This window comes from Onychostruthus taczanowskii, unplaced genomic scaffold (genome assembly GCF_017590055.1).
Source record: "Onychostruthus taczanowskii isolate IOZ18803 unplaced genomic scaffold, ASM1759005v1 scaffold195, whole genome shotgun sequence".
NCBI classification, from domain to species: domain Eukaryota; kingdom Metazoa; phylum Chordata; class Aves; order Passeriformes; family Passeridae; genus Onychostruthus; species Onychostruthus taczanowskii.
Window position 1 is genome coordinate 255,650 of NW_024499184.1, and position 24,269 is coordinate 279,918.

The 24,269-nt window shown below is 61.6% G+C and overlaps 1 protein-coding gene across 1 annotated transcript; it reads left to right on the forward strand.

Moving 5' to 3' along the window:
• On the forward strand, positions 1-18,700 carry B4GALNT4 (beta-1,4-N-acetyl-galactosaminyltransferase 4). Its single transcript, XM_041402218.1, has 20 exons — positions 1-281; positions 7,010-7,116; positions 8,658-8,768; positions 8,839-8,934; positions 9,149-9,239; positions 9,566-9,666; positions 9,975-10,042; positions 10,380-10,458; positions 11,702-11,768; positions 13,374-13,517; positions 13,687-13,796; positions 14,047-14,147; positions 14,371-14,453; positions 15,073-16,258; positions 16,365-16,672; positions 16,821-16,974; positions 17,284-17,356; positions 17,448-17,601; positions 17,820-17,946; positions 18,447-18,700. The coding sequence occupies exons 1-20, from the start codon at positions 131-133 to the stop codon at positions 18,559-18,561; spliced, it is 3,426 nt and encodes a 1,141-aa protein (XP_041258152.1). The 5' UTR covers positions 1-130; the 3' UTR covers positions 18,562-18,700.
• The last annotated feature ends 5,569 nt before the right edge of the window (positions 18,701-24,269 follow it).

Here is a 24,269-nt window from a genome sequence, read left to right on the forward strand (position 1 = left end):
AGCCGCAGCCGCCCCGCGGCCGGCCCGGAGCGCGCGGGCTGGACGGGCGGGGGGCCCCATGGGCCGGGGTTAGCCCGGCGGTAGCGGCGGTGGTGGTGGCGGTAGCGGCGGGGGCGATGCGGGCGGCAGGATGCCGCGGCTCCCGGTGAAGAAGCTCCGGAAGCAGCTGAAGCTGCTGCTGCTGCTGGCGCTGCTCACCTCGGCCGCCTGGTTCACCTACCTGCACATCAGCCTGGTGCGCCAGGGCCGCGCCCTGCGCCTCCCCTTCGCCTACGGCAAAGGTAACGGGAGGGGGGGGGATGCCCCCGGCAGCGGGAGCGGGGCCTCGGGGGGCTCTGGGGGTCCCCAAGGCGTGGTGGGTCTCCCCCGGCACTCCGGAGCACTTGGGGTGTGGGGGTCCCCAGGGAGTGCCGGGGCTCCCCCCCGCGCTGTGCTCTCAGAGCACCTGGGGTTTGGGGGTCCCCCAGGGGTTTGGGGGTCCCCCTGCCACGCTGGGGACCCGGAGCACCCCCCCCCTTTCCAGCGCTGGGTTTCTGTCCCGCATCACCCGCGTGGGTTTGGGGCGAGCGGGACCCCTCGGTGGGCTCCGCGCCCCGGCGTTGGACCTTCGGGAGGAGGGGACACCCAGGAGGGCCCCCGAACCGGCCGGGACATTCACTGTCCCCCCTGGAGCCGCTCCGTCCTCATTTTTCCACCCGCTGCCTTGGCTGAGATGACAAAGAGGCCATTTATAGGCGCTCGCCCTGCTGGAAGGGACAATCTCTTCCTTCCCATCCCTTCCCAACGTTCCCATCCTTTCCAACCCTCCCCATCCCATCCCGACACTTTCTCAGCCTGAACTTCTCTACTGTAAAAATACCAAATTTCCTTTTTTCTCCCTCCCTCGGGCAGCGGCCGGGATGGGTTCCGGGATGCTCCGCAGGGACAGGTGCCCCGGGGCTCCGTTCGTGTCCCGGTTTTCCCGGGGCAGGTGTCCCGGGGCTGCCCGGGGAGGCACAAAGCCACTCGCAATATTTGCAGGGTGAAACTTGAGCCGTGGCGTTCTTGCTGGGACCGACCTCGCCCAGCGCGTTTTGTCCTAAAAAATGAGAAAGGGACGGGATTTAGAGCCTGTGCAGGGAGGGAAAGGCTTTCCCGAGGGGGTCCCAGCGGTCCCGGAGGCTGGCAAAGCCTCCAGGCTGGAAAACCCAAAGTTTCCGAACGGAGCAGCAGCATGAGCCTGCAAATTTTTGGGCCTTACGGTAAAATCGGGATAATGGGAAGGAGCGAGGCAGGAAATGAGGCTGGGAGGGAGGGGGGGCACCGGGGGCTGCCGCTTCCCTGCGGGATCCTCCGTGCCGGGAAAGCCGCAGGGGGCTGCCCGGTGATCCCGGGGGGTTTCCCTGTGCTCCCACCATCATCCCCAGGAGCTTCCGGGGAAAATGGCTCGGGATCGCTGTCGCCATCCCTGGGAACACCACGGATCGGGGTCCCCGCGGGTGCTGGGGGGCGAGCCGTGGTTTTGCTGCCGGCAGGATGCACAGGGATGTTCCCAGGTGCTGAGCCTGCCAGGAGCCCATCCCTGCTCTCCCTGCGTGCCCTGCATCCCGGCCGGCTCCTCGGGATGCTCCAGGGGGAAGCCAGAGGTTGTGCAGTGGAAAGGAAGGGGTGCAATGGCTGGGAATGCAAACTGGGAATGGGGGGAGCTGGGCTTTGGTGGAGAACGAGGTGCCTGGGAGGTGGAGAGACAGATGGGAAAGTACTTTGGGTGAAGAAATGTTGCCCCTTGCACCTTCCCTGGCTGAGATGTGGAGAGGTGGGGGATTCTCCAGGGAAAGCTGGATCCTGCTGGGATGCTCCTTGCACTGGGATTTTCCAGTGGGCTCCTAAAACCCAGGTGAAGGTGTGGGAAAGGCAGAGTTTAGGTTCCACTCAGCCTTTTTGGACACAAAAAGGTGGAAAGGGGTTGGATGGAGGCTGGGGAAGGGTTTGGCCGTCTCATCCTGCTGCTGTCAGAGTGGGAGAGGCAGGGAGTGTTTTAGGTGGAAAAACATGGAATGGAGTGAAGAAAAAAACAAAACAAAAAAATCCCAAATAGGTAATAGGAAATAAACCATATCAAGGAAAAAACTTGTTGCAGGGGTCTGGGGGAAGAGCATCACCCCAAGGGTCTGTGCACCAAAAGGAGTTTGGAGATGACTTTGGGATTTGGCCACCATGAACCAGGACCTGTCTGTCTGTGCCAGGGGTGCTGCCCGGTTAATTAACAAGGAAGAAGGTTAATTACTCATTAAACAGGATGTCTGGAGGCTGCAGGTGCAGGGCATGGGGATTTTAGGTAGTTTTGGGGGGTGTGAAGTGGGGAAGACCCAGCCAGGTGGGGTTGGGAGCACAGTGGGATTATCCCAGGGCTCCCCTTGGCCCAGCATTGGAGACACCTGGGGCATCCAGGGGCTGGGCTGGGAGCTGTGCTGGTCCCTGACAAAACACCCTGCCTTTTCCTCACCTTCTCCAAGTAGATAATTACCCTCCTCTGCCTAATTGAGCACGCGGATTCCTCACTGGAAATAATGAGGTCATTACGGTGCTCTCCCGGCTGGAAACTGCGAGGCAGCGGGCTGGAAAAGGGGATGCACCATGTGGGGAGGAAAAGGATGAAAAAGGAAAAAAGAACTGGGGGAAAAAGGATAATAAAGCCCTGAAGTGGCTGGCTGTGGGGCTATGGGGCTTGGGGTTTGCTGGGATGTAGCATGGAGTGAGGTTTGGGGGAGCATGGGATGGGTGCTCAAGGGGGATAAAGCCAGTTCAGGGATGAAGTGGGGCTGTCTGTGCCTGCTGGAGATGGCATGGCCTGGGTCACCCCTCTGCCATGGTCCAGAGGGCTCCCAAAGCCCCTGATCCCGAGGCAGCCGTGGGATGGATGCTCTGTGTCCTGTCCTTGGCTCTTCTCCCCCCGGGGAACCTGTCTTTGGGGAGAGCAGGAGGGAGAAGGCTTGGGATGGTGTGTCCCTCTGGGATCCATCTCTGCAGATCCTTTGATTTTAATTGGGAGCCTGGAATGCTGCAGCCTGCTGCGAGGCTCATCCTTTTTGTCAGGGATGCCGGGAGCAGGTAGGGAAGGGGATGAGAAGAGCCCTTTGAAGATGAAGGGCAGTGGGATTTGGGACTGGGAGCTGCTTTTTCTTCTGCTGGCCTCACCCCACTCTCCTATCCCTGCTGGGAAAGGCTGCTTTGGGTGTCACTGGGGTCCTTTTTCCATATGGGAGTCCCTTCCCAGGCTGCCCCAGGCTCCATGCCCTGCTCCTCTGGGGTGCCTGATGGGAAAAAATTGGCTACTGCCTGTTTTGGGTTTTTCCAAGGCACAAATGTGTCTCTTCAGAGGCATGAGTGGCTTTGAGCCACCCAGCCTGGCTGTGACCCGGCCCCCTTGGCACCTGGAGGGTCCCCAAAGCTGTCCCTTGGAGCCAGGGGAGGTGAGGGATGGCTTCTCCCAAGCACCAGGAGCTCTTTGTGTTAGTGTTTGGGATCTTTATCCTTCCCAGCACTGCCCTGGACCTCCCCTCCATCCCTTGCCTGTGCCTGCAGCTGGGGCTCTCCAGAGCTGCTCCTTGGGAAGGGCTGAGCAGCCCCCTGGGGTGTAGTGGCCTTGGCACTGGCAGGACACAGGGATTTTGGCTGGGTGAGGAGCCAGGTGGGAGCCAGCTGCTGGAAGAGCCTGGGAAGCTGGAACTGGGATGGTGACCCTACAGGCAACGCGGAGCTCAGAGGCTGGAATGTTTCTGGGGTGAAATGCACCCTAAAATTCCCAGCATTTCACGGTGACCTTCTCCAGAGGCCGCATCCCAGGAAGCCAGATCTTTGTGCTGAGGGCTGTGAGTTGAGCATCATCCCTGTTGGGATGGAGCAGGGTCTCGTGGGAGCTGCTCCAGTTCTCTTTGGGGCTGGAGCAGGTGGGGCTGGATGCACAGTCAGGGATTCTGGGAGCTGTCCAATCCTGGGAGGGATTTGAGATGCTGACTGTGAGCATGGAAGTGTCGGAGCCGCCTCTCCTGGTGGGTGTTTGTCAGCTGGAGTGGTCTCATGGCAGCTCCATCGGCAGCCAGAGCCATTCCGCATGGATTTCCGCGGCTCCAGCTGAGAGGGCTGCCACGGAGTGGGAACACAGCAGCGAAGCAATGGGGGAGGCAGCAAAAATCCCCCTCGCTGCTCCAGTTCCCTCAGCAAGGCAGCGGCAGGTGCCAGCGGGCAGCAGAGCCCGAGGGAGGCAGGGCAGGGCTGTCCAGGGACTGCTCCCGTGTCCCCACGGTGGTGACAAACCCCATTCCCCTCGGCCCCACTGGTGTCACCAGCTGTCACCCAGCCCCTGCCGCCACCCTCTGTCCGGGGGTTGTGGCAATCCCGTGTTTCTGTGGCACTCACAGGGGGATTTGTGGTATTGATTCCTTTCTGGCTAGTTATAATTACTTAACACCTCGTTAGGAGGCTCCTGCTGGGATGCTCCTGCTCCGAGGGGGAAATTTTGGGAATGGAACCTCTGGGTTTAAGGAAGGTGCTGCCACCACCTCTGCTGCAGCTGTGGCGGGGTTTAAATGTCACCTCCCCCCTCTGCATGTCGAAGGGCTTGGAAAAGGGCCAGGAGAAAGCCCGGCCTGGAAGAAAGGGGCTGTGTTTGGAGCTGGGGAGGAGGAGGCAGGAGGTGGGATGTGAAAGGCTCTCTGTGCTTCCCAGCGGAGTTACAGGGCTGGGATAACGGGATACACTTCTCCCATGGGAGGCATCGCTCCATACCCTGCCTGGGTCCCTCGTATCCGTGGCCTTCCTCCCCAGGATGAGGATCCTGGCTCCCTGTCTGGAGGCTGCTGTGACTCAGAGCTGCTTTGTGCCATGGTCTGTGCTTCCTGCCCCCTCCTCGCTGCTCCCAAATCATCGGTGTCGCTCCAGGGAAGAGCTTGGAGTGCTTCCATCCCTTCCCTGAGCATCCCCATCCCATAGGCAGCAGGTCCCTGCTTGTCCTCAGACCTTCCCGTATCCCTGTCCTGCCCTCTCTGGTCCTTGAGAGAGGCTGGCTGAGGGAATGGACCCAGCAGTGCTGCTGTGCATCCTGGTGGGATGCTGGGAGGAGCTGGAATCCCTCTTCCTCCTCTTCTCCTGCCTCTGAGCTGCTCCTCCCGCAGGGCTGTTTTTGGGACTGAAGTGGCTCGGGATTTTTGGGAGCAGTGATGTTCATTGACACAAGGCACTGCCCATCCCCACCCCTCATCCCCATGGCACTGGTTCCCAGGTCCCCACAGCCTGACCAGAAGCCACTTTCCAATATTTAAATTGCCAGGGAATTGCATGGAAGCCCAGAAGCCTTTTCTGGAATGCTGCTGGTGCTTTTGCTCCTCCCTGGATATGGGAGCCCCTTGGAAGGGATGGGGAGCAAGCAGGGGGCTTGTGGCTTTGGGACCTGAGAGCTCCAAGGATGAGCCTGCCCATCTTGGATCAACTCCTGGTTTTTACCCAATTTAAATCAAATAATCTCCCACCAGTCCACAGGCCTGACATGGAGGAGAGTGAAGCAGGATGGCCACATCCAGCCATCCCTGTGGGTGCAGCCAGGGACGCTGCTGGCTCAGGTTGCCATCCAGGGAATTTTGTCCGTGGCAAATCCCACGGGAGGCAGGTTTATCTCCTCCAAGGCCAGGAGAGACTCCCTGAGCAGGTACCACAGAGCCACTCCCAGCTCTGGGCAGGTCCCCTGGGAGCACTGAGCTCCTCCTGACGGTGGTGGATGCTCAGATCAGAGCGCTGGGAATGCGGGAATGCCGCTGTCCGTGTGTGCTGCGCTGGCTCCCATCACCCTCCTGCCCAGGGAAGAGGGATGGCTGCGGGAATGAGGCTGGGCGAGGGGAGGGAGCAGCCTGGGGAGCTGCCAGGAGCGAGCTGGGGCTGCCAGGGGCTGAAGAATGGCCGAGAGCAGAAGAAGGGGCTTTAGAGCTTAATTTCCTGTCCCTGCCGTGGGGATGGGATTTGTGCTGCCATCTCCAAGGAGACGCCGGCTGCGCGGCCGCTGGAATACTAATGGTGTGGGAGGCGTGTGCCGGGGGGCTCCGGGCACCCCCAGCCCCTCCCTGGCTCTGGCAGTCACTCAGTCTGTTCCATTTTGGGGAGTGGGAGCCCCCAGGACTTGCTGATGGTGGGAAGGAGGGTGTGGAGGCACAGGGACATCTTTCCGTACCCTTGGGAGTGGGTCCGTGATCCCTTTCCTGCAATTCCCATGCTGGGGTGTCACTGCTCGGTGCACCCTCATTGCCACGTGGGGGTGGCTGGTTTTTGGGGAGCCACAGGCGTTTGTGGAGGTGGTTCTTGGACACCCACCTCTCCAAGCATTGCCTTGAGCTTGCCTTGACTCTGGATTGAGCTGTGGATCCCCCTGGGTTTTGGGGATGGCACAAAAAGAGGATGTCCCCCCCAAAGTAACACTTTCCAAGTCTGCACCGTTGCTTTGGGGGAAGTGGGAGTAGTTTAAAATTCCCTGCCCAAGGAAAAGGAGCTGCAGAGGAGAGTCAAAAGTTGTGGATTATTAACTCAGAACAGTAACGAAGCTGATGGGTCTGGGAGCAAGGTTTTGATGTGAGTGTGATTTTAAAGAGGGACATGGTTTGAGGGGATGATATTTGGGGGGTTTGGGGCTGGTGTGCTCTTGGCAGAGCTGCGGGATGCTTCGGGAGACCTGGGATTTGGAGGGGCAGGAAGCAGGGATGCATCCCTGAGGATGGAAGAGGATCAAGACCCCAACAGCTTATCCCAGCACCTCTTATGTAAAGGGCTGGGAGCTGTGGGGGGGTGTAATTTAACCTGCTGCTGCAGAGCTGCTTAGTGCACATGGAATGAGGGGAATCGCAGCCAGGACCCCCCGTGTCACCCCCTTTCTGTGTCCCTGTCCCCCAGTGCCAGCACCTCCCCTTCCCGGTGCCGCGGAGAGGGGTGTCCCCAGAGGAGGTGCTGGGTGGGGGGCTGTGGTGTGACCCCTCTGCTCCCCTGGCAGATGGAGAGAGGCCGGGAGAGGTGACGGATCCCGCGAGGCGGCCGGCGGCCCCGGCGTGGCGCAGGAAGGCCGAGGATTCCAGTGAGAGCCACGAGGAAGATCCCATGGTAACGGGGTGGGAAGGGGCTTGGGGAGGTCACTGAGAGCAGAGTGCTCCAAGTCTTGTCCAGCTGAGGGGATCCAAGGGGGTACATCAGAACCTCTGGTTCTGCCCAGCAGCCCTCACAGTGGATAAACCCTCTAATATCCCATTGGAACTGGGTGGGATATCCCTCCAGTATCCCACACTGTGCTCCACGTGCCCTGTCACAGCTTCCCTGGGCAGGGCCCAGCTTCATCTGCTCTGCAGTTCCTGCTTTTCTGGGCAAAGCCACCTGCTCTTGTGTGTTCTGCTCTGTCCTGGACTGGAGAGCCACTAAACCCCCCTTGGAGCTCCAAGCAGGAAGCACTTGGAATTGTAGCCACAGGACAGCCTGCTGTCCCTGTCCAGCAGGTCACCAATGTCCTGCTGAAGTCCCTGCTGTCCCTGTCCAGCCTGTTGCCACCAAGAGGCCTCATAGCAGGGCAGCCAGCTGGGATGGCAGGAGGGAGAAGCCACAGGGTGTTCCCTGCCCTATCCCAGCAGTGGGTCACTCCTCAGAAATAAGGGACAGATGGACAAAGGAGGAACCTCAGGTGCCCAGAGGAGGCACAGGCTGGTGCTGGGTAAGGACAGAGGGCACAGCAGGAATTGCATCCTGGCTTTTCCTGGGAGGAGGGGGAATCCCTTCAGTGAGCCTGGCACAAAACTCTCCCTGTGAGGTCTTCCAAGGGCACTGCTCCCTCCTCCGGGGCTCTAATGAGTTTGTTTAGGCAGTTTGCTAATTATTTCCCTGGCACTGTGCATCCAAATGGGCTGTGCTGTGGTGACAGTGCTGTGCCTGCCCTGGGGCGGGGAGCAAGAGGGGGATGATGCTCTGAGGAAGAGGGGAATGCTCTGGAGGGGCCCCAGAAGTACCTGGCTCTTCCTTGTGACCCATGATCGAGCTGGAGACAGGTAAATGCTCACTTAATCTCTGAATTACGAGATACAAGCAATGGGATTAACCTAATCCCCTTTAAAGGAAGAGGGGGAGTGAAGAGGCATCCTGCTGCCTCTGCTCAGGGTGTAGAGATCACCTCTGTGCTTTTAGAGAGAGGGCCCAAAATTCCAGCAGCCCCCAAGACTGGCCAAACATTTTGGATGAACAGAAAACTCACTGTTTTGGAGCAGTTTTGGCAGAGGAAGGGAAACAAGTTTAGCTGGAACATTTTGAAACTGCTGCCTGGGACACCTTGCCAATATTTTTGTGCCTCCTCCTGCTTTCCTTTGCCGTGAGCCGTGAAATCTTTTGCCTTGGTTAGGCAAGGCTCAAAATGAGGTGTTTAGATCGTGGAATCCTGGAATGGTTTGGGTTGGAAGGGATCTTAAAGCCCCTCCAATTCCAGTGCCTGCCATGGGTAAGGACACCTTCCGCTAGCTCAGGTTGCTCCAGCCTGGCCTTGAGCTTTTCCAGGGATGGGCTTCTCTGGGCAGCCTGTGCCAGAGATGCACAGAGACATGCCACAAGCACAGGACGTGCTGCCCTGATCACCCACCCGTGCCATCTCTCCCTCCGTGCCTCCACAGAGCGACGGGCAGGACGCGGATGGCTGGTTTTCCAGAGGCCAGCGCTCCAACCCAGCCAGCACCCACCCCAAACTCAACCTGACCAAGCAGGCCTTGCCCTGGAACGAGCAGGTGGGTGTGGGCAGCAGCCCGGGAGGGGATGGAGGAGGAGCCCCACTCAGCTCCCTCTCTTCTCCCACAGTACAAAGGGAAGGCGAACCTGCACGTCTTCGAGGACTGGTGCGGCGGGGCCGTGAGGCACCTGAGGAAGAACCTCCACTTCCCGCTCTTCCCGCACGTGAGTCCCGGCACCGGTGCTCAGGGCTTGGTGGGAGGGTCCACCCGTCCCTCCCTGGGCCCCCACTGCTCCTCCTCAGGACCCTGGCTCGCAGGCTTTGGATTGGGGAGGTGATTCCCAGCTGGAGGAGAGGTGGGTGGTGGGGGGCCCGCTCTGTGGGCGTGGGAGGCCGGGATACCATGGAGGAGGTGATCCATGCCCGTCTCCTCGGCAGACCCGCACCACGGTGAAGAAGCTGGCTGTGTCCCCCAAGTGGAAGAACTATGGGCTGAGGATTTTTGGCTACATCCATCCCTTCAAGGATGGTGAGTGACAGAGTGTGGCGTTTCCCCTATGCAGCAATGTGGAGATGCTGTGTCCTTGCCCTTCTGGCCACAGGAGGACAGACAGGCTCTTGGAATGGCCCCCAAATCCTGGCTCCTGGGCAGGAGGGTCCTTCTGGAGCAAAGTCCCTTTCTCCTGTGGCTTTGAAGGGAGGCAAAGCCCTGATCCCATCCAGGACAGAGCCATGACATGAGGTCTGTGGGGGCCCCATCCATGTTTCCCACCTCACCACGAGGCAGCAGGACAGAGCCCATGCCACCAGGGTCCCTGTGTCCCTTGTGGTGACCCTCTCCATGGCTCTCTGCAGGGGATTTCCAGTTTTCTGTGGCATCGGATGACAACTCAGAGTTCTGGCTCAGCTCCGATGACAGTCCCTCCAATTCCCGACTGGCTGCATTTGTGGGCAAGGTATGGCACCACCTCTGCCTTGCCCTGCTCCAGGGGGAGGGATCCGTGTGTGGCTGTGCTGGGGACAGCTCTCCTGCCTCTCTGCTCCTTTGGGAATGCCAGGCTGTTTCAGCCTGCTCGCATCCCTGGCCAGGCCTGGCTTGGCTTCCAAAGGAGCCCTTTGGTCCCATCTTGCTTGGAGCTGCCAGAGACCAGGAGATTTAATATTTATTCCCGGATTTTCTCGGGGTTAATTCCTGCAATGGGAAGCTGGTAGGGTCTGGTGTGGTGTCCTGCTGCTCTCATGCTCCTCCTTCCTTCCTTCCCAGCTGGGCACCGAGTGGACGGCACCAGGAGAGTTCACCAAGTTCAGCTCGCAGGTGTCCAAGCCCCTGCGGTGAGTGTGTCCGTGGGGATCATCCCCTGGGGATGGAGTCTGACACATGCAGCTGCTGCCTCTGACCTCCCTGGGCCATGGTGCTTTCCCAAAAGGCACGTGGGGCTGGGCAGGACCCCAGATCCATGGTTTGAAGGGGCAGGTGATGAGATGGGGATAAAGATGTCACAATGTCCCCCCAGTCCCATAAAAGCCCTCAGCAGTGGGGTGGGGGAGCAGACATCCTCCTCAGCTCCCTGTTTCCTTGCCTCAGGAAGGTTTTACCCACCCGTGGGCAGGACAGGGAGGCTTTCCCAGGCTGGCCCTGGGCTCTGACAGCTGTGTCCCCTCCCTGCAGCCTCATGTCCTCCCGACGTTACTACTTTGAGCTGCTGCACAAGCAGGATGACCGGGGCTCGGACCACGTGGAAGTTGGGGTGAGTAAATGCTCACCCTCCCATGCCAGGCTCCTTCCAGGACCAGAGAGCCATGCCAGGGCTTTTCCCATGTGTGTCCCCCAGTGCTTTATCCTGGAGCAAAGCCAGGTTTCCCCCTCCAATGGCTGCCAGTGGGAACAAGTCAGTGTCACTGTTTTGCTGGTCATTGCAGCACTGGGATGCTTGGAGTGCTGTTCTTTCCTGCTGGTGGTCTTTGGGCAGCCGAAGGCCCTGCCATGGACTCCCATGGGCAAGAAGAGGCCAGACAGGCAGGTCCCACCTTGCTGGCTGCATCCCAGCAGTGGGAGAGAGGTGGCCGAGGCAGTGGAGCCATTCTGTGTTTCCTTCTTTTCCCCCTTGGAATTACCATGGGTTTCAAATCTGAACTTGCCTGCCTTGGCAGCACAGCCCTGGCAAAGCCTGGAGCGTGTGTCAGGGGCTCAGGCTGGCTGAGGGCAAGATGTTGGCTCGTTAGCAAAGGTTTCCTTTCTCCCAAGAACTCATTAATCACTGGAATCAAACTGGTGCCAGCAAAGCATCAGGGAGGCCAGCTACACCCCTTCCTCGCTGGCTGCCTCCCTCCCTCCTCCCCATCCCCTCCTCCCCATCCCCTCTCTCCGATAAGATCTGCGTTTCTTTGGGCAAAAACAAAAAGTGGGGAAAACAAATAGATGGGGGAGATGTTTCTGAGATGGGATATTTTTGCTGGAGGGAGGGAGGGAGTGAAGCCTTTCAGCCGTGCAGAAAAACCTCTCAGCTGTGCAGAGAGAGACAACAACAACATTCACAACAAAAGCAGGACCCTGCTGTGTCTCGCCCCGGGGGCATTCAAGGGCTTGTCCCGACAAGGGCTCCGGACTGGCTTTTAAAATGCTGCAGCTAAATCAGGGCAGGCAGCTCTGGAGACCCTCTTAAATCAAGGCAAACTCTTCTTTATAAAGCACTGGAGGGAGGAAAGGAGCCCTTTGGTCACAGGACTTGTGACAGTCCCAGAGGGAACCATCATGAGCCTGTATCCTACCCACAGGAGCCTTTCCCTCTCCAGCCCTGCAGGGGTCTCTGCTAATCCCAAACCCTGCAGGAAATGGGGCAGGATCAGCCCTCTCTCTTGCTCCTCTTCTGCAGGGAAGTTTGTGGGAGCTGTGCACAGGGAGGACCCATCCTGGGGTGCTGGGGTGGGCAGCTGCATCGTGACCCCTGCCACCCCCGTGCTCATTCCCCATCTCCTTTTATTTTTTCCCAGTGGCGAGTTTTCCTGCCCAGCCTGAAGTTTGAGGTGATTGATTCCTCCTACATCTCCCTGTACACAGGTAAGGGCCAGGTGTCTCCTGCAGCCACAGCCAGCGGGCTCTCCAGGGGCTGCATGTGCTGGGAGAGATGGGAAGGAAAGCAGAACCTGGGAATTTGGGACCTGGGGGGACATCTCAGCCTCTGAATCTCCCCCCTTGGATTTCTGTGTGGTGTAAGGAGGGATGCAGGGACTGCAGTGGGTAGGATTGATGCTGGGAGCAAGATGAGATGCTGCTAAAAATGGGACGTGGAGTCAAAACAGCGTGGAAGCGCAGCGCTGCTGGTGCTCCAGCCTCGTCCTGCCTGCCAAGACCCCTCAGGCTCCGGGGCCTGGCCCTGAGTTACGAGGAGCTGTCTTGGAAGCGGGGATGGATGGCAGAAGGTTTAATTAAATCTATAGATCTTCTGCTTCCTGCCCCTGCCCTGGCAGCAGGAAAGGCCGTGATGGATGGGTCCTGGCCTGGCGCTCCGCACGGAGCGGGAGCGGCCATCACTCCTGCTTGGGGAGGTGTCAATAACGAGGAGGGGGCAGGCAGCAGGCAGGACACGTGGGGAGAAGAGGGATGAGGGGTGCCAGTGGTGCTGATGCAGGTGCCCATGAGATGGATGACGTGCAGATAAATCCCTGTCCCTCAGCACCGGCTCTTCCTGCTCCTCCTTCCTGCTTCCCGGCTCCCTCAGACCCAGCAGCACCCTGAGGCAAAGCCCCTGGGGAGCCCCTCCCTGCTGGGGGCTGCCAGCAGCAGGCAGAGCTCCTTCCTTTCCCTTCCTTTCCCTTCCTTTCCCTTCCTTTCCCTTCCTTTCCCTTCCTTTCCCTTCCTTTCCCTTCCTTTCCCTTCCTTTCCCTTCCTTTCCCTTCCTTTCCCTTCCTTTCCCTTCCTTTCCCTTCCTTTCCCTTCCTTTCCCTTCCTTTCCCTTCCTTTCCCTTCCTTTCCCTTCCTTTCCCTTCCTTTCCCTTCCTTTCCCTTCCTTTCCCTTCCTTTCCCTTCCTTTCCCTTCCTTTCCCTTCCTTTCCCTTCCTTTCCCTTCCTTTCCCTTCCTTTCCCTTCCTTTCCCTTCCTTTCCCTTCCTTTCCCTTCCCTTCCTTTCCCCCCACCCCAGCCAGCTGCAGGGACACATTTGGGAAGCCTTTCCCTGCCACAAGAAGTAGAATTTGGGGCTTGGGAAGGGGGATCCTGCTTCCCTTTGGCTCTGCAGCAGGGAAGGGAGCACCCATGGGAAGCAGCTTGGAGCGTGGCCGAGGTGACAGGAGCAGGGTGACCTCCTGTGGGAGCCTGGGGGCTGGTTGGTGGCCAAGGGTGACATGCCATCCTCATCCCTGGGTAGGAGGCAAACCAGCTTGTGTTGCAGGTACCTGCAGGAAGGACATCCAAGGTTTAACCCCTGCGTGTCCTTGGGGGTTTTTGAGGCCGTGGTAATCAGAGCAAGAGGCCTGGCTGGGATCAGCCGTGCCCTCGTCGTGTCCTCATTAGTGGATGCAATAATCATTAGGCTGATTAGTCACAGGGTCTCCGAGGTGGCTGGGCGGGAAACATTGCCTTCCCTGGGAGCAGGAGGGATTGGGCAAGGCCCCTTGGGGGATGCTCCCGGTGTGCCCGGGGGCTCAGCCTGGCCCTGGCCCGCAGATGAGTCGTCCCTGAAGATGAACCACGTGGAGCACATCCCGCAGACCTTGGCCAGCCACAGCGGGAGCCACCTCTGGGAGGCCCAGCAGGACGAGCACGGGGCCGACATGCTGAAGGCCGACCCCAGGGACACGTTCTTCCTCAGTGAGTGCCTTAGGATGCATCCGTGCTGATCCCCGGCGGGGTCTGGGGGAGGAGAAAGGCTGCTGTGGGCACCTGGGCCGTCCCTGCCAGCCTCTGCCCATCTCTTGAGTGGAGGCATCTCTGCTGGGGTCTGTGGGGACACGTTGGGATGCTCTGGGCTTCTCCACAGCCCCTGCCATCGAGGCGTCCCGCGTGGAGAACGTGCTGGTGCCCTGTGCCTACAGCCCCACCTACGTGGTGAAGGACTTCCCCATCGCCCGCTACCAGGGCCTGCAGTTCGTAAGTGTCTCCCTGGGGACAGGGCCACGCTCCCACGGGGACATGGCAGAGCCCCAGGGCAGGGATGTTCCCTGGGTAAAATCCAGCAGGAAGCATCCCTTGCTGGAGGGTCGGGCTGAGCTTGCACGGCTCAGCCTGAGAGGGTTGGGGTTAATTCTCTGTGTTTGAGGTGCTGGGGGTCACTTTGGTGTTGGTGGTGGCCTCGGGTCCCCAACTCCTCGGGGTGACACGGCACCATTTTCCCCCCCAGGTCTACCTCTCGTTCGTGTATCCCAACGACTTCACACGCCTCACTCACATGGAGACAGAGAACAAGTGCTTCTACAGGGAGTCCCCCCTCTACCTGGAAAAGTAGGTTCTGGGGCCGGGATTTTGGGATGCTGTGCAGAGGGGGCTGATGTCAGCAGTGCTGACATGACATATGTCCCTGTCCCCCGTGGAAGTGCCACCCCAGGCTGGCTCTTTCCCCATCTCCCAGGCATGCAGCAGCTTGAGTGCTGGCAGTGCTCCTGGATTTGGGAACCTCCTCACACCTCTCTTCTCCCGAGCCCTCACCCTTCCTCTCCATCCCCAGGTTTGGGTTCTACAAGTACATGAAGATGGATGAGGAGGAGGAGGATCCGCGGCAGCGAGCGTTTCTCTTCCTTGGCCCTGACAGTGAGTCACCGGCATCGCTGGGCACGGGGCCGAGCTCCCGGCATCCTCGCTGCTGGCAGCTCATCCCCTCTGAGCCGTGGCTCATTGGAGTGACTCCAGCAGTGCCAGAGGCTGCAGGAGGGCTGGGCTGTGCAGAGCAGCATCCCTCAGAGCACCCCTCCAAGCATTCTGCTTGGCATGACAACAGGGCGGTGCGGGCTGTGGGAAGCAGGACACTGGATTGGGATTTGCTCTCCCTCCAACATCTCCTGGGTTGGCCTCGGCAGTGGGCAGCAGGAACCAGACCCAGTGTGGAGTCTGAGGATGTCCATGGAGCCTGGGGGTGCTCCTGGGGAACCAGAGGCTGTTCAGAGCCTGCCTTGGTCAATTTGCAGTTTGACAAAGCCCTGGCAGGTTGGGTTTGCACCTGGATTAATTGGAATTGGTGCAGAGATCTGAGGTGGGGATAAGTGGCAGCAACTGGAGCTGCCAGCCCTGGTGGGTGTCCCTGTGTGGGCATCCCCTGGTGCCTCCACTCTGCTCCCTCACCTCAGCCACTCACAGGTTCTTCTCCTGCTGGGATCAGGCTCTGCCTCCTTGTCTTGGCCTCAGGGTATTAATCTCTGCCTTCACTCTCTAGATTTCCTGGACGATGAGGAGGAGGAAGAGGAAGGAGTGGACAGCCCTGAGCCTACAGACGCCCGTCCTGAGGCCAAGGAGCAGAGCTTTGGGCCGGCACCCAGAGCCCAAGGGAAGGATCCCGCGCCGGTCACCGGGGCTTACGGAGATGACCTGGACTACTACAGCTTCCACCGGCAGCGGGGCCGGGCGCAGGCCGGGGCGGGCACCCCCGGGCAGCTGGGGACGTGGGGCACAGCCAGCCCGCCGGCCGCTCTCCTGGGGGATCCCACGCCGGAGCGGGGCCCGGCCCGGGCGCTCCGTTGGCTGCCCCAGGACGAGGGCGACGAGGATGAGCTGGGGCTGCCGGCGTCTCCAAAGCACCGGGGCCTCCAGCCCCACCTCTCCATGCCCATCTTTGGTGGTAAAGCCAAAACGCCGGGTCCCAGCAGGCCAGCAGCTCCCAGCGAGGACAAGAAGGCCCGGAAAACTCAGGAGAAGGTCTACGTGACCCGGCTGCAGCCCGGGAAGCGCAAAGCCCCGGCCCAGGAGCCGGCCTTCCAAGGCATTTTCCTGCATCCAAAGCCTGTGAAGAGAGTCCACCTCCGCTCCAGGACCCCGCAGAAGCATCCCATCGCCCCCAGCAAGCTCCGGGCTATCCCCGGCCGCCGGAGCCCCTGGCTCCTGAGCAACATCTCCAAGGAGAGGGACCCTGCCAGGCGGAAGAGCGGCAGGAGGTGGGAGCGGCCGCCCAAGCAGCGGGTGCTGCCCGGCCTCCTCGCCCTGGGGACCGAGGGGCTCTTCAGCCACGAGGACACGACCCCTGCTCCGGGCAGGACAGCAGCCACCGCCGACTACAACTCATCCGAGGCCACCCGCTCCGAGGGGACGAGGGTGACATCCTTTCTGAAGGTGTCGGAGACAACGGCATCGCAGCAGGAGGAGGGAAAGGGCCAGGAGGAGGAGGAGGATGAGGAGGAAGAGGTGTCGGACTATTCCTACGAGGCGGGGGAGCTGCAGCAGGGCTGGCTGGAGGACTCCATCAACTGGCAGCGGACGTTCAGCGTCAGCTCCGTGGACTTCGAGCTGCTGCGCTCCGACTGGAACGACCTGCGCTGCAATGTGTCGGGAAACCTGCAGCTGGCCGAGAGCGAGGTGGTGGACGTGGTGGCCCAGTACATGGAAAAGCTCAACGAGAAGAACGGGGGGTACGGAGGGAGCGGGACGCCGGCGAGAATTCCGGGGGTGGGTCCTGGATCGCGGGAAGCAGAGCTGAGGATGACGGCGATTTCAAGGCTTCTCTTTTCCCGACAGGATCTACACCCTCCTGAGGATCATCAACGTGGAGAAGCGGCGGGACACGGCGCGGGGGAACCGGTACCTGCTGGAGCTGGAGCTGGCGGAGCGGGGCCAGCGCACGGTGCGGCTCTCCGAGTACGTCTACGTCCTCCTGCACCAGGGCAAGCAGGACGACAGCGCCGAGGCCAATCCCGACGGGCTGGCCCTGGGGGCCACCGAGCCCCAGCCCAGTGCCTGGAGCATCCTCTATGGAAAATCTGTCCTGTGCCAGCCGCTGCGGCTCAGCTGGAGGCAGGACGTCATGGTGCACTTCGTGGTGCCGGGTAGGTGACAGCAGGACGCGGCTCTCCGGGGTCTGTGCCGCTCCATCCAGCGGGATGAGGGTGTCAGCTCGGCTCAGAAGGGATTGGTTTGGCTTGGGGGGAGGTGCCGAGGGTGCCCCCATGAGCCTGAGGGACATGTCTCCGGCAGTGAAGAACCAGGCCCGCTGGGTGCAGCAGTTCATCTCAGACATGGCCGGCCTCTACGGGGCCACGGGGGACGCCAACTTCAACGTCATCCTGGTGGACTTCGACAGCGAGGACATGGATGTGGAGAAGGCCCTGCGGGACGCCCGGCTGCCCCGGTAACTCCCAGCCTGCAGCCTCGGGGTTTGGGGGGCTCCCTGTGGTGGGACAGGTGCTCACACAACCTGCTGCTCCTTCGCCACCTGCACAGTCCCTTCCCTCCTCCTCCCTCATTTTTGAGGGTTTAAATTACTTTTCCATGTGGATTTGGGGATGCAGAAACTTGACTCTATGTGGGGACCTCAGTTTGAGCTGTAGCACCTGGGCCTTCCTGAGAAGGCATCTTTGCCCGTGCTGGTGGTTCCTGTCCCCTCCTGGCTGTGTCCCTGTCTGTCCCCAGTGCTACCTGCCCTGTCCTCTCTACCCAGGTTCCAGTACCTGCGGCGCACGGGGAATTTCGAGCGCTCTGCCGGGCTCCAGGCCGGTGTGGACATGGTGGAGGTGAGTGGGAACGGGGACCAGCTCTGGCTGTGGCTTCTCTCCCGGAGCTCTTCCTCTCTGATTCCCCTGACCTGTGTCTGTCCCCTCCCAGGACGAGCACAGCATCGTGTTCCTGTGCGACCTGCACATCCATTTCCCTGCCAACATCCTGGACAGCATCCGGAAGCACTGCGTGGAGGGGAAGCTGGCCTACGCTCCCATCGTCATGAGGCTGAGCTGTGGCAGCTCCCCTCGGGAGCCCAACGGTGAGCAGGGACCCCTTTCCAGCTGGGAGCACCCCAAAACCAGGCCACCACCTGGTGCACCTCTGCAGGAGGTGGCACAGATGGGATGGACCTGTGGTGGGAAGAGGGATTGGGATGGGGAATCCCTGTGGCTCCCAGGTGGTGGGGAGAGCACAGAGAGGATGAGATGGGCATTTGGGGGTGCCCCCACCCCTCACCTCATTGCTCCCCCCCTCCAGGCTACTGGGAGGTGAACGGCTTCGGCCTCTTCGGCATCTACAAGTCGGACTTTGACCGCGTGGGAGGGATGAACACGGAGGAGTTCCGGGACCGCTGGGGCGGGGAGGATTGGGAGCTCCTGGACAGGTGAGCCTGGGGGTCCTGCAGCCCCTAAACCCCCGGGAGCAGGGTTAGCCACATGGATTCGGGATATCCATCAAGCTGGCTGGGGGCTGGATGAGGGGGTAGTAAAGGGGAAAACTTCCCTTTGGGAAAGCCACGTCCATCTGTCCATCCATCTGGAGCTTTGTCCCTCTGTCCATTTCTTGAGCTCCACCACTTCATTTCTCCATTCCCTGAGCCATGTTCCTTTATCCCTCTGTCCCTTGAGCCCCCATCCCTCTTTCCTCCATCTGTAGGGAGCCCTCTCCCTCCATCCCTGATCCTTATCCATCCATCCCCTGAGCCCTGTCCATCCATCCCTGAGCCCTATCCCTCTATCCATCGCCCTGTCCCTCCATCCCTCCATCCCCTGAGCCCTATCCCTCTATCCATCCATCCCCTGAGCCCTATCCCTCTATCCATCCATCCCCTGAGCCCTGTCCCTCCATCCCTCCATCCCCTGAGCTCCGTCCCTCCATCCGCAGGGTGCTCCAGAGCGGGCTGGAGGTGGAGCGCTTGCGCCTCAGGAACTTTTACCACTACTACCACTCCAAGCGCGGCATGTGGAACACCCGCAGCAAGAAGCCCTCCAAGGACTAGTGCCCGAGCCCGGCCCGTAGCCACCGACCCCCGGCACCTGCCTGTCCCCCACCACCACGGCCACCGTGCCAGCACGGGGGGCACCCACGCCCGCCGCGCTTTCCTGGGGAGGGGGAGCGGGGAGGGCCACGGCGGTGGTTTTGTTCTTAAGGGTCTAATTTAGTCAGCAAGGAATTCATTAACTCCTTAGTGCCGGTGGGTCCAGAGGGCTTTGTTGGGTCCTGGAGGGCTGTGCCAGGCTGGGGACACCGGAGGTGGAGTTGTGACATCCAGGATCCCTCTGCAGCCCCTTTCCTGTGATGCCCCTCCATAAAATACCCAGTGCCTCATCCCCGTGTCAGGCTGGGGAGCTGAGCTTTGGGGGGGCTAAGAACCCACTGGTGCTGCCCAAACCCTCCTGTTCCCCTTCCAGGAGCCACACAGGGAAGGGGAGGTCTGGCACTGGAGACATGCTGTGGATGGGGGGCAGAGCCCTGAGGCTGGCACTGCCCGTGCCGGGGGGGGCTGGGCTGGGGGGGACAGGCAGAGCCTGGAGCAGGTACGGGCAGATGACATTTCCAAGCTAATTTCTGTGAAATTATGAGGTAGGAAGCTGTTTTCAGGAAGTTTTTGTCTGTTTGGTTTGGTCTTTTTTTTATTCTTAAAAAATTAAAATCAATGTCTTGGCTGAGATTTCCCTCTGCTCCATCACCCCCACACCTGGACAGGGATGCAGGGCATGGGAGCCAGGATGGCCTTTGTCGCCTGATCCCCGAGGGTCCCTTTTCTGGGGTGGGAGTGGGCAGCAGCATACCAGGCCTTTGTCGCCTGGTCCCCGAGGGTCCCTTTTCTGGGGTGGGAGTGGGCAGCAGCATTCCGTGCTGTTTCCATGGGAGGAGGAGGAGGCAGCACCCTGTTTGATGCCCGGCCACACGCCCGGGCTTGCTGAGCCTCCACCCCACGCCTGGGCTCCACCCAGCTCCAGGGGGGGCTGCCCCGGTTCCCTGTGCTCCTGCATGTCCTGGCACACTTGTCCCTGCCCGCCCCTGTCCCAGCCCTGTGCTGGTGCTTCCCCTCTCCTGTTTGTGGTGGGTGTCTCAAGGGTTCTGTCATGTCCCACCTGCCACGGGCTCCTGCTCCTCAGCCAGGCCCCCTGTCTCTCAAATCCCCTGGGCTCCTCCTTGAAATAACCTTGGAGTTTCCCCCCAGGTGTTTCATCCCCCAGGCTCACTCCCAGCATCCCGAGTTTGAGGTGAGGGTGGAAAAGGGGGGCTCAGCCACCCAGTGCCATCAGCAAACAGCCAAGCTGGGGGCTTTTTGTCCCAAACTTGGTAGCTGTGGCCCCAGGCTCTGTTGGGAAGGGACCATCCTGGCAGGCAGGAGTTGTTTCTCCCCTCTCCTTGCCCTGCTCCCTGGTTTTTTTGCAGCACTTTGGGAACGCTTTGTTGTGGGTGAGGGCTGTGCCCGCTGCTCTGGGAGCTGCTCTGTGGCTGGGCAGAGCGGGTGGCCTCACGGCCCCCGGGCCACCAGTCCTATCCCAAAACCAGCCTGGCCTTAGGCACAGCTTTTCCAGCAGCTTCCTAGCCGGGAGAGCTCCAAAAGCCACCACCATCGGAGCGGGCACCGGATCCAGCCAAATCCAGAGCTGCCGCTGGTGCTGGGAGGGACTGGTGCCAGCAGTGCCAGCCCCACTGGTGCTGGGGACAGTTTGGGGACAGCTGATGGTGTCTGCCTGGGACAGGGCCAGCAGCACAGCGCCAGAGGGTTTGTTTCTCCAGAGGTGGCTGAGCTGTGGCCACGGGTTGACACACAGGGATCATGGGGATTGCAGGAGCCACAGGGAGCCTCTCCCGGGACAGGTGTTGGAGCCCCAGGTGACAGCGGGGTACGGGCAGGTCCCCACTCCTGGAGGATCAGCCCTGGCCCTCCCTGCCCTGCAGGGACACTGCGAAGGTGTCGGGGCTTGTCTGGGGTGGTGGAGACGAGCTCCAGCCTGGAATTCCCTCGCTGAGGGGCTGCCCCAGCCATGGGCCTGAGAGGGGAGGTCATGGAGGCTGGGGGGAGCACAGGGAGCCCCTGACACCCCCGGGCTGAGAACAGGCCACACATGACAGCAGTGGCCATGTGGAGGGTCCTGGCACCTCCTGCCCTGTGCCGGGCTTTGCTGGGGGGCTCCCTCCTGGCATTCCCCGCTGAGTGTGGGGGTGTGGTGGGGGGCCTGGGTTAGTGGTGGTAGGAGCTAAGTGGTGACCCCCCCAAACTGGTTAGGCCCGTTTCGAACACTCCCTCTCAGCTTATCTGGCTTCAAAGGGCTCCTGCTCCTGCTCCATCCCACGCACATAAACACGCTCCCTGCGAACCAGGGGGAGCCCCCTGCATCCCAAAAAATGCCTGTGCCCCCCAAGCTCTGCCTCTCCTCCATCTTCTAGTTCTGACACCCCCAAACCCTCTCCGTTACATCTATGGGTGCCCCGAGATGGGTGTTCAGGGGGATGTGTTGGGAAGGACACATTGGATCCTGGCCATGGTGGCGGTGGGGATCCCTGGGGACTCTTTGCAGGCGGCCGAGATGTGGCTCCGCTGTGGGGGCTGGCCCCCCCCGGACCCCCGGCCGTGCTGAAGATTTTGAGGAGCCCCTGTGAGCCCCGAGGTGGCAGCCTCGGCGGGGAGGCGAGCGGGCTCCATGCAAAACCCCGGCGAGGAGACTGGTTGGGCGAGGTGCGGGGCGGGCCCGTGCGCCCCACGCCCGCCGCAGACGCCGGCGCCCACCCGCACCCCGCAGCACCCAGGGGTGCACCTGCCCGCCCGAGGATGCTGCAGGACAGCTGCCCTCCGGGGCCAGCCAGCCAGGTACGTGCCGGCCACTCCCGCGGCCGTCGTCGCCGCTGTCCCCACCGTCCCCACCCGCGGGTCCCCTGGGGGGAGCCGGTGTCACTCGCCCTGCCACGCAGCCTGTCCCCTTCCCCTGGTCCCGGGGTGGTGCCGGGGTCTGGTGGCTGCCCAACAGCGGCCGGCTATGGCCAGGAGGCTTTTCCCTCCCTCCTTCCCTCTCTCCCTGTGCCTCGGTGTCCCCAGCGTGGCTCCTGGCACGTGCGCGGTGTCCGGGCTGGTGCAGCCACCGCGGCCGCTCCCCGCCCCAGCACCGATGGCCCCGGCGGGCACGGCCAGCCCTGGGGACACGGGCGTGGGGACGGGCTCTCGGTGCTGCTCGGGGGGTGGGAGAGGACGCGGCGCTCCCAGGAGCCGGGGCTCCCCGGGAATGTGGCTCTGTCACCCCGCGGGAGAGTGACAGAGTTGCCTCCAGGCGGGGGGCGGTCAGCGGCTGCTTTAGGGACCCCGGATTGGGTTTATTTCAGTCTGTGTCATTCCAGCTGGGCTCGGATCCCCTCGGGAATCCCTCAATTTTGCTTCAAACGTTTTCTTTGTGCTGATTCGCTGTTTCTAAGCCCCCTGGTGTATCCCCCTCCTATCCGACCTTCCCCAATTAACAAACTGCTTGATGAGGCAAGCGCTGCCCATTCCAGCTCCAAGCAGCCCTTGAATCCCCCCGGACCCCCGAAATTCCAGTTGTCAGCTGGAATGCAGTGTTATGGTGGGGGAATGTGGGTTTGGGAGGGAGGAAGAGCTGGGGGAAGGTGGGGGTTCCAGTGGGCTCGGGGTTGTTGTCCCCGGAGCCCCTCTGTCCCCCGGAGCTGGGGGGCTGCTGGGATGGCCCCGATCCCCCGGGATCCTGGCACAGGGACGGCGGGCAAGCGTTGGCTTGCAGAGGGAGCGATCCACCCCCTCCGCCCGCCCGCTGCGGGGGAACCCGTGATTCATCCGGGCTCCGAGGGTTGGGAGCGCCCGCCGAGCTCTGCCAAACTCGGTGCGCCCGTGGGGTGGTGCCGCGGTGGGAGAAGAGGGGGGACCTCGGGGGTTTTCCTGGGTGCCGTACCCCAAAAGGCCCAGGCGTGGCCTCGGGCAAAAGGGGGCTCCCACAAACCCCGCAGTTTGAGGGGGTGGGTTGCCCCCACGTTGGTCCCACATCGGGATGGTGCCTCCAAGGGGGACTTGGGGAACCACGGGGGGACTGTCACCCCAAACTGCTGGCCCGCAGCTCTTGCCACCCCGCCCGTGCCGCGGCTCCTGCTGACGGCGGCACATTCCTCGGGGACAGCCGCCCTTTTCACCCCCGACCGAAGCGCACACGGTGTCACCGCCGGGCGTTGTAAACCCGGCCCAGCCCGCAACGCTGCTGTCGCTGCCGGGGCGGTGACGCCAAGCGCTGAGCCAGGGCTGGCCACAGAGCCAGCCCCGCGTGGCCACGCTCGCCCCAAAGCGCCCGGCCGGTGACACGGAGCCACCGTGACCCCGAGCGGGGCTGAGAACGGCCGCAGCTCGGGTCAGGAATGAGCCGCTCGGGCCAGCGCGACAGCGGCATGGCCTGGCAGCCGGGGGATTTCGGGAGCTGACCCCGAGCACAGCGGGCCGGGGGGACGTGGTGTCCCCGGTCTGAATGGATGGGGCGGCTCGGCAGGTGGGGCGAGGCTAATTAGTAGCTGTGGTGGCAGCGGGGCCTGAGTCACCGCGTTCGTCACCGCGGGCCCGCGGCGCTCAGCCGCCCCTTTTTTATTATTGTTGTTTTTTCATTCCCCGGCTGATTTGAAAAGCAAAGCAGGGAGGGCCCAGCCAGGAATTACTGCAGGGAGCCCCCAGTCCGGGCTGGACCCCTGTGCCAGATGGGGGTCCAGAGCGCTCCTGGAAAGTGGCTTGAGTGATCTGGGGGTCCCTGTGGAGGTGGCCTGGGCCTTTGTGGTCAGGGCTGGTTGAGGGGTCTCTCTGGTGGTCTGGGACACCTCTGGGACCCCACCTGGGGATGTGGAGCTCACTGGAGTGACAATCTGGGGGTCCAGAGCTGGACAGAGAGGTCATATGGGGGTCCAGAGCACTCTCCTCAGAGGTTTCCCGGGGGTCTTGAGCTCATTGGAGGGACACTGTTGTAGGGGTCTGGGGCTCAGTGGCAGGGCCGTGTGAGTCTCTGGAGGTCAACGGGAAGGTTCTCCAAGGGTCTGGGGCTCTCCTAGGAGGCCTCATGAGTCTCCAGGGCTCACTGGAGAAACAATGTCGGTGTCCAGGGTTCAGTGGGGGTCTTGAGCTCATTGGAGTGACACTGTAGGGGTCTGGGGCTCAGTGGCAGGGCCGTGTGAGTCTCTGGAGGTCAACGGGAAGGTTCTCCAAGGGTCTGGGGCTCTCCTAGGAGGCCTCATGAGTCTCCAGGGCTCACTGGAGAAACAATGTCGGTGTCCAGGGTTCAGTGGCAGAGATCAATGGGGAGGCTTTGTGGGGGGCCTGGGCTCTTCTGGGGGATTTCCTGGGGGTCTTGGGCTCATTGATGGGACAGTGTGGGGGTCTGGGGCTCACTGGTGTGGCTGCCCAGGAGTCAAGGGGTGACTGTCTGAAGGAATCCTGGCTTTTCCCAAGGGTAGGACCCCCAGACCCCTGGACCTCCCACCTCCCTCATCCCCGAGGTCGCCCTTGGGCACCTCCACCTGTGACGGTGACGATGGTGATGGTGTCAATAGTGACAGTGGCCCCGGTGGGGCCCCCTCCTTTTCCCGGCGAGGCGTGGCAGCGGGGCGGGACGGACGGGCCGGGACGGAGCCTCCCTACGGCTGGGGAACGCCGGAACGCCGCCACTGCCGCCGCTCACCTGCGCAGGGCGGCCGGGCTGGCCGCGGCCCCTCGGCACC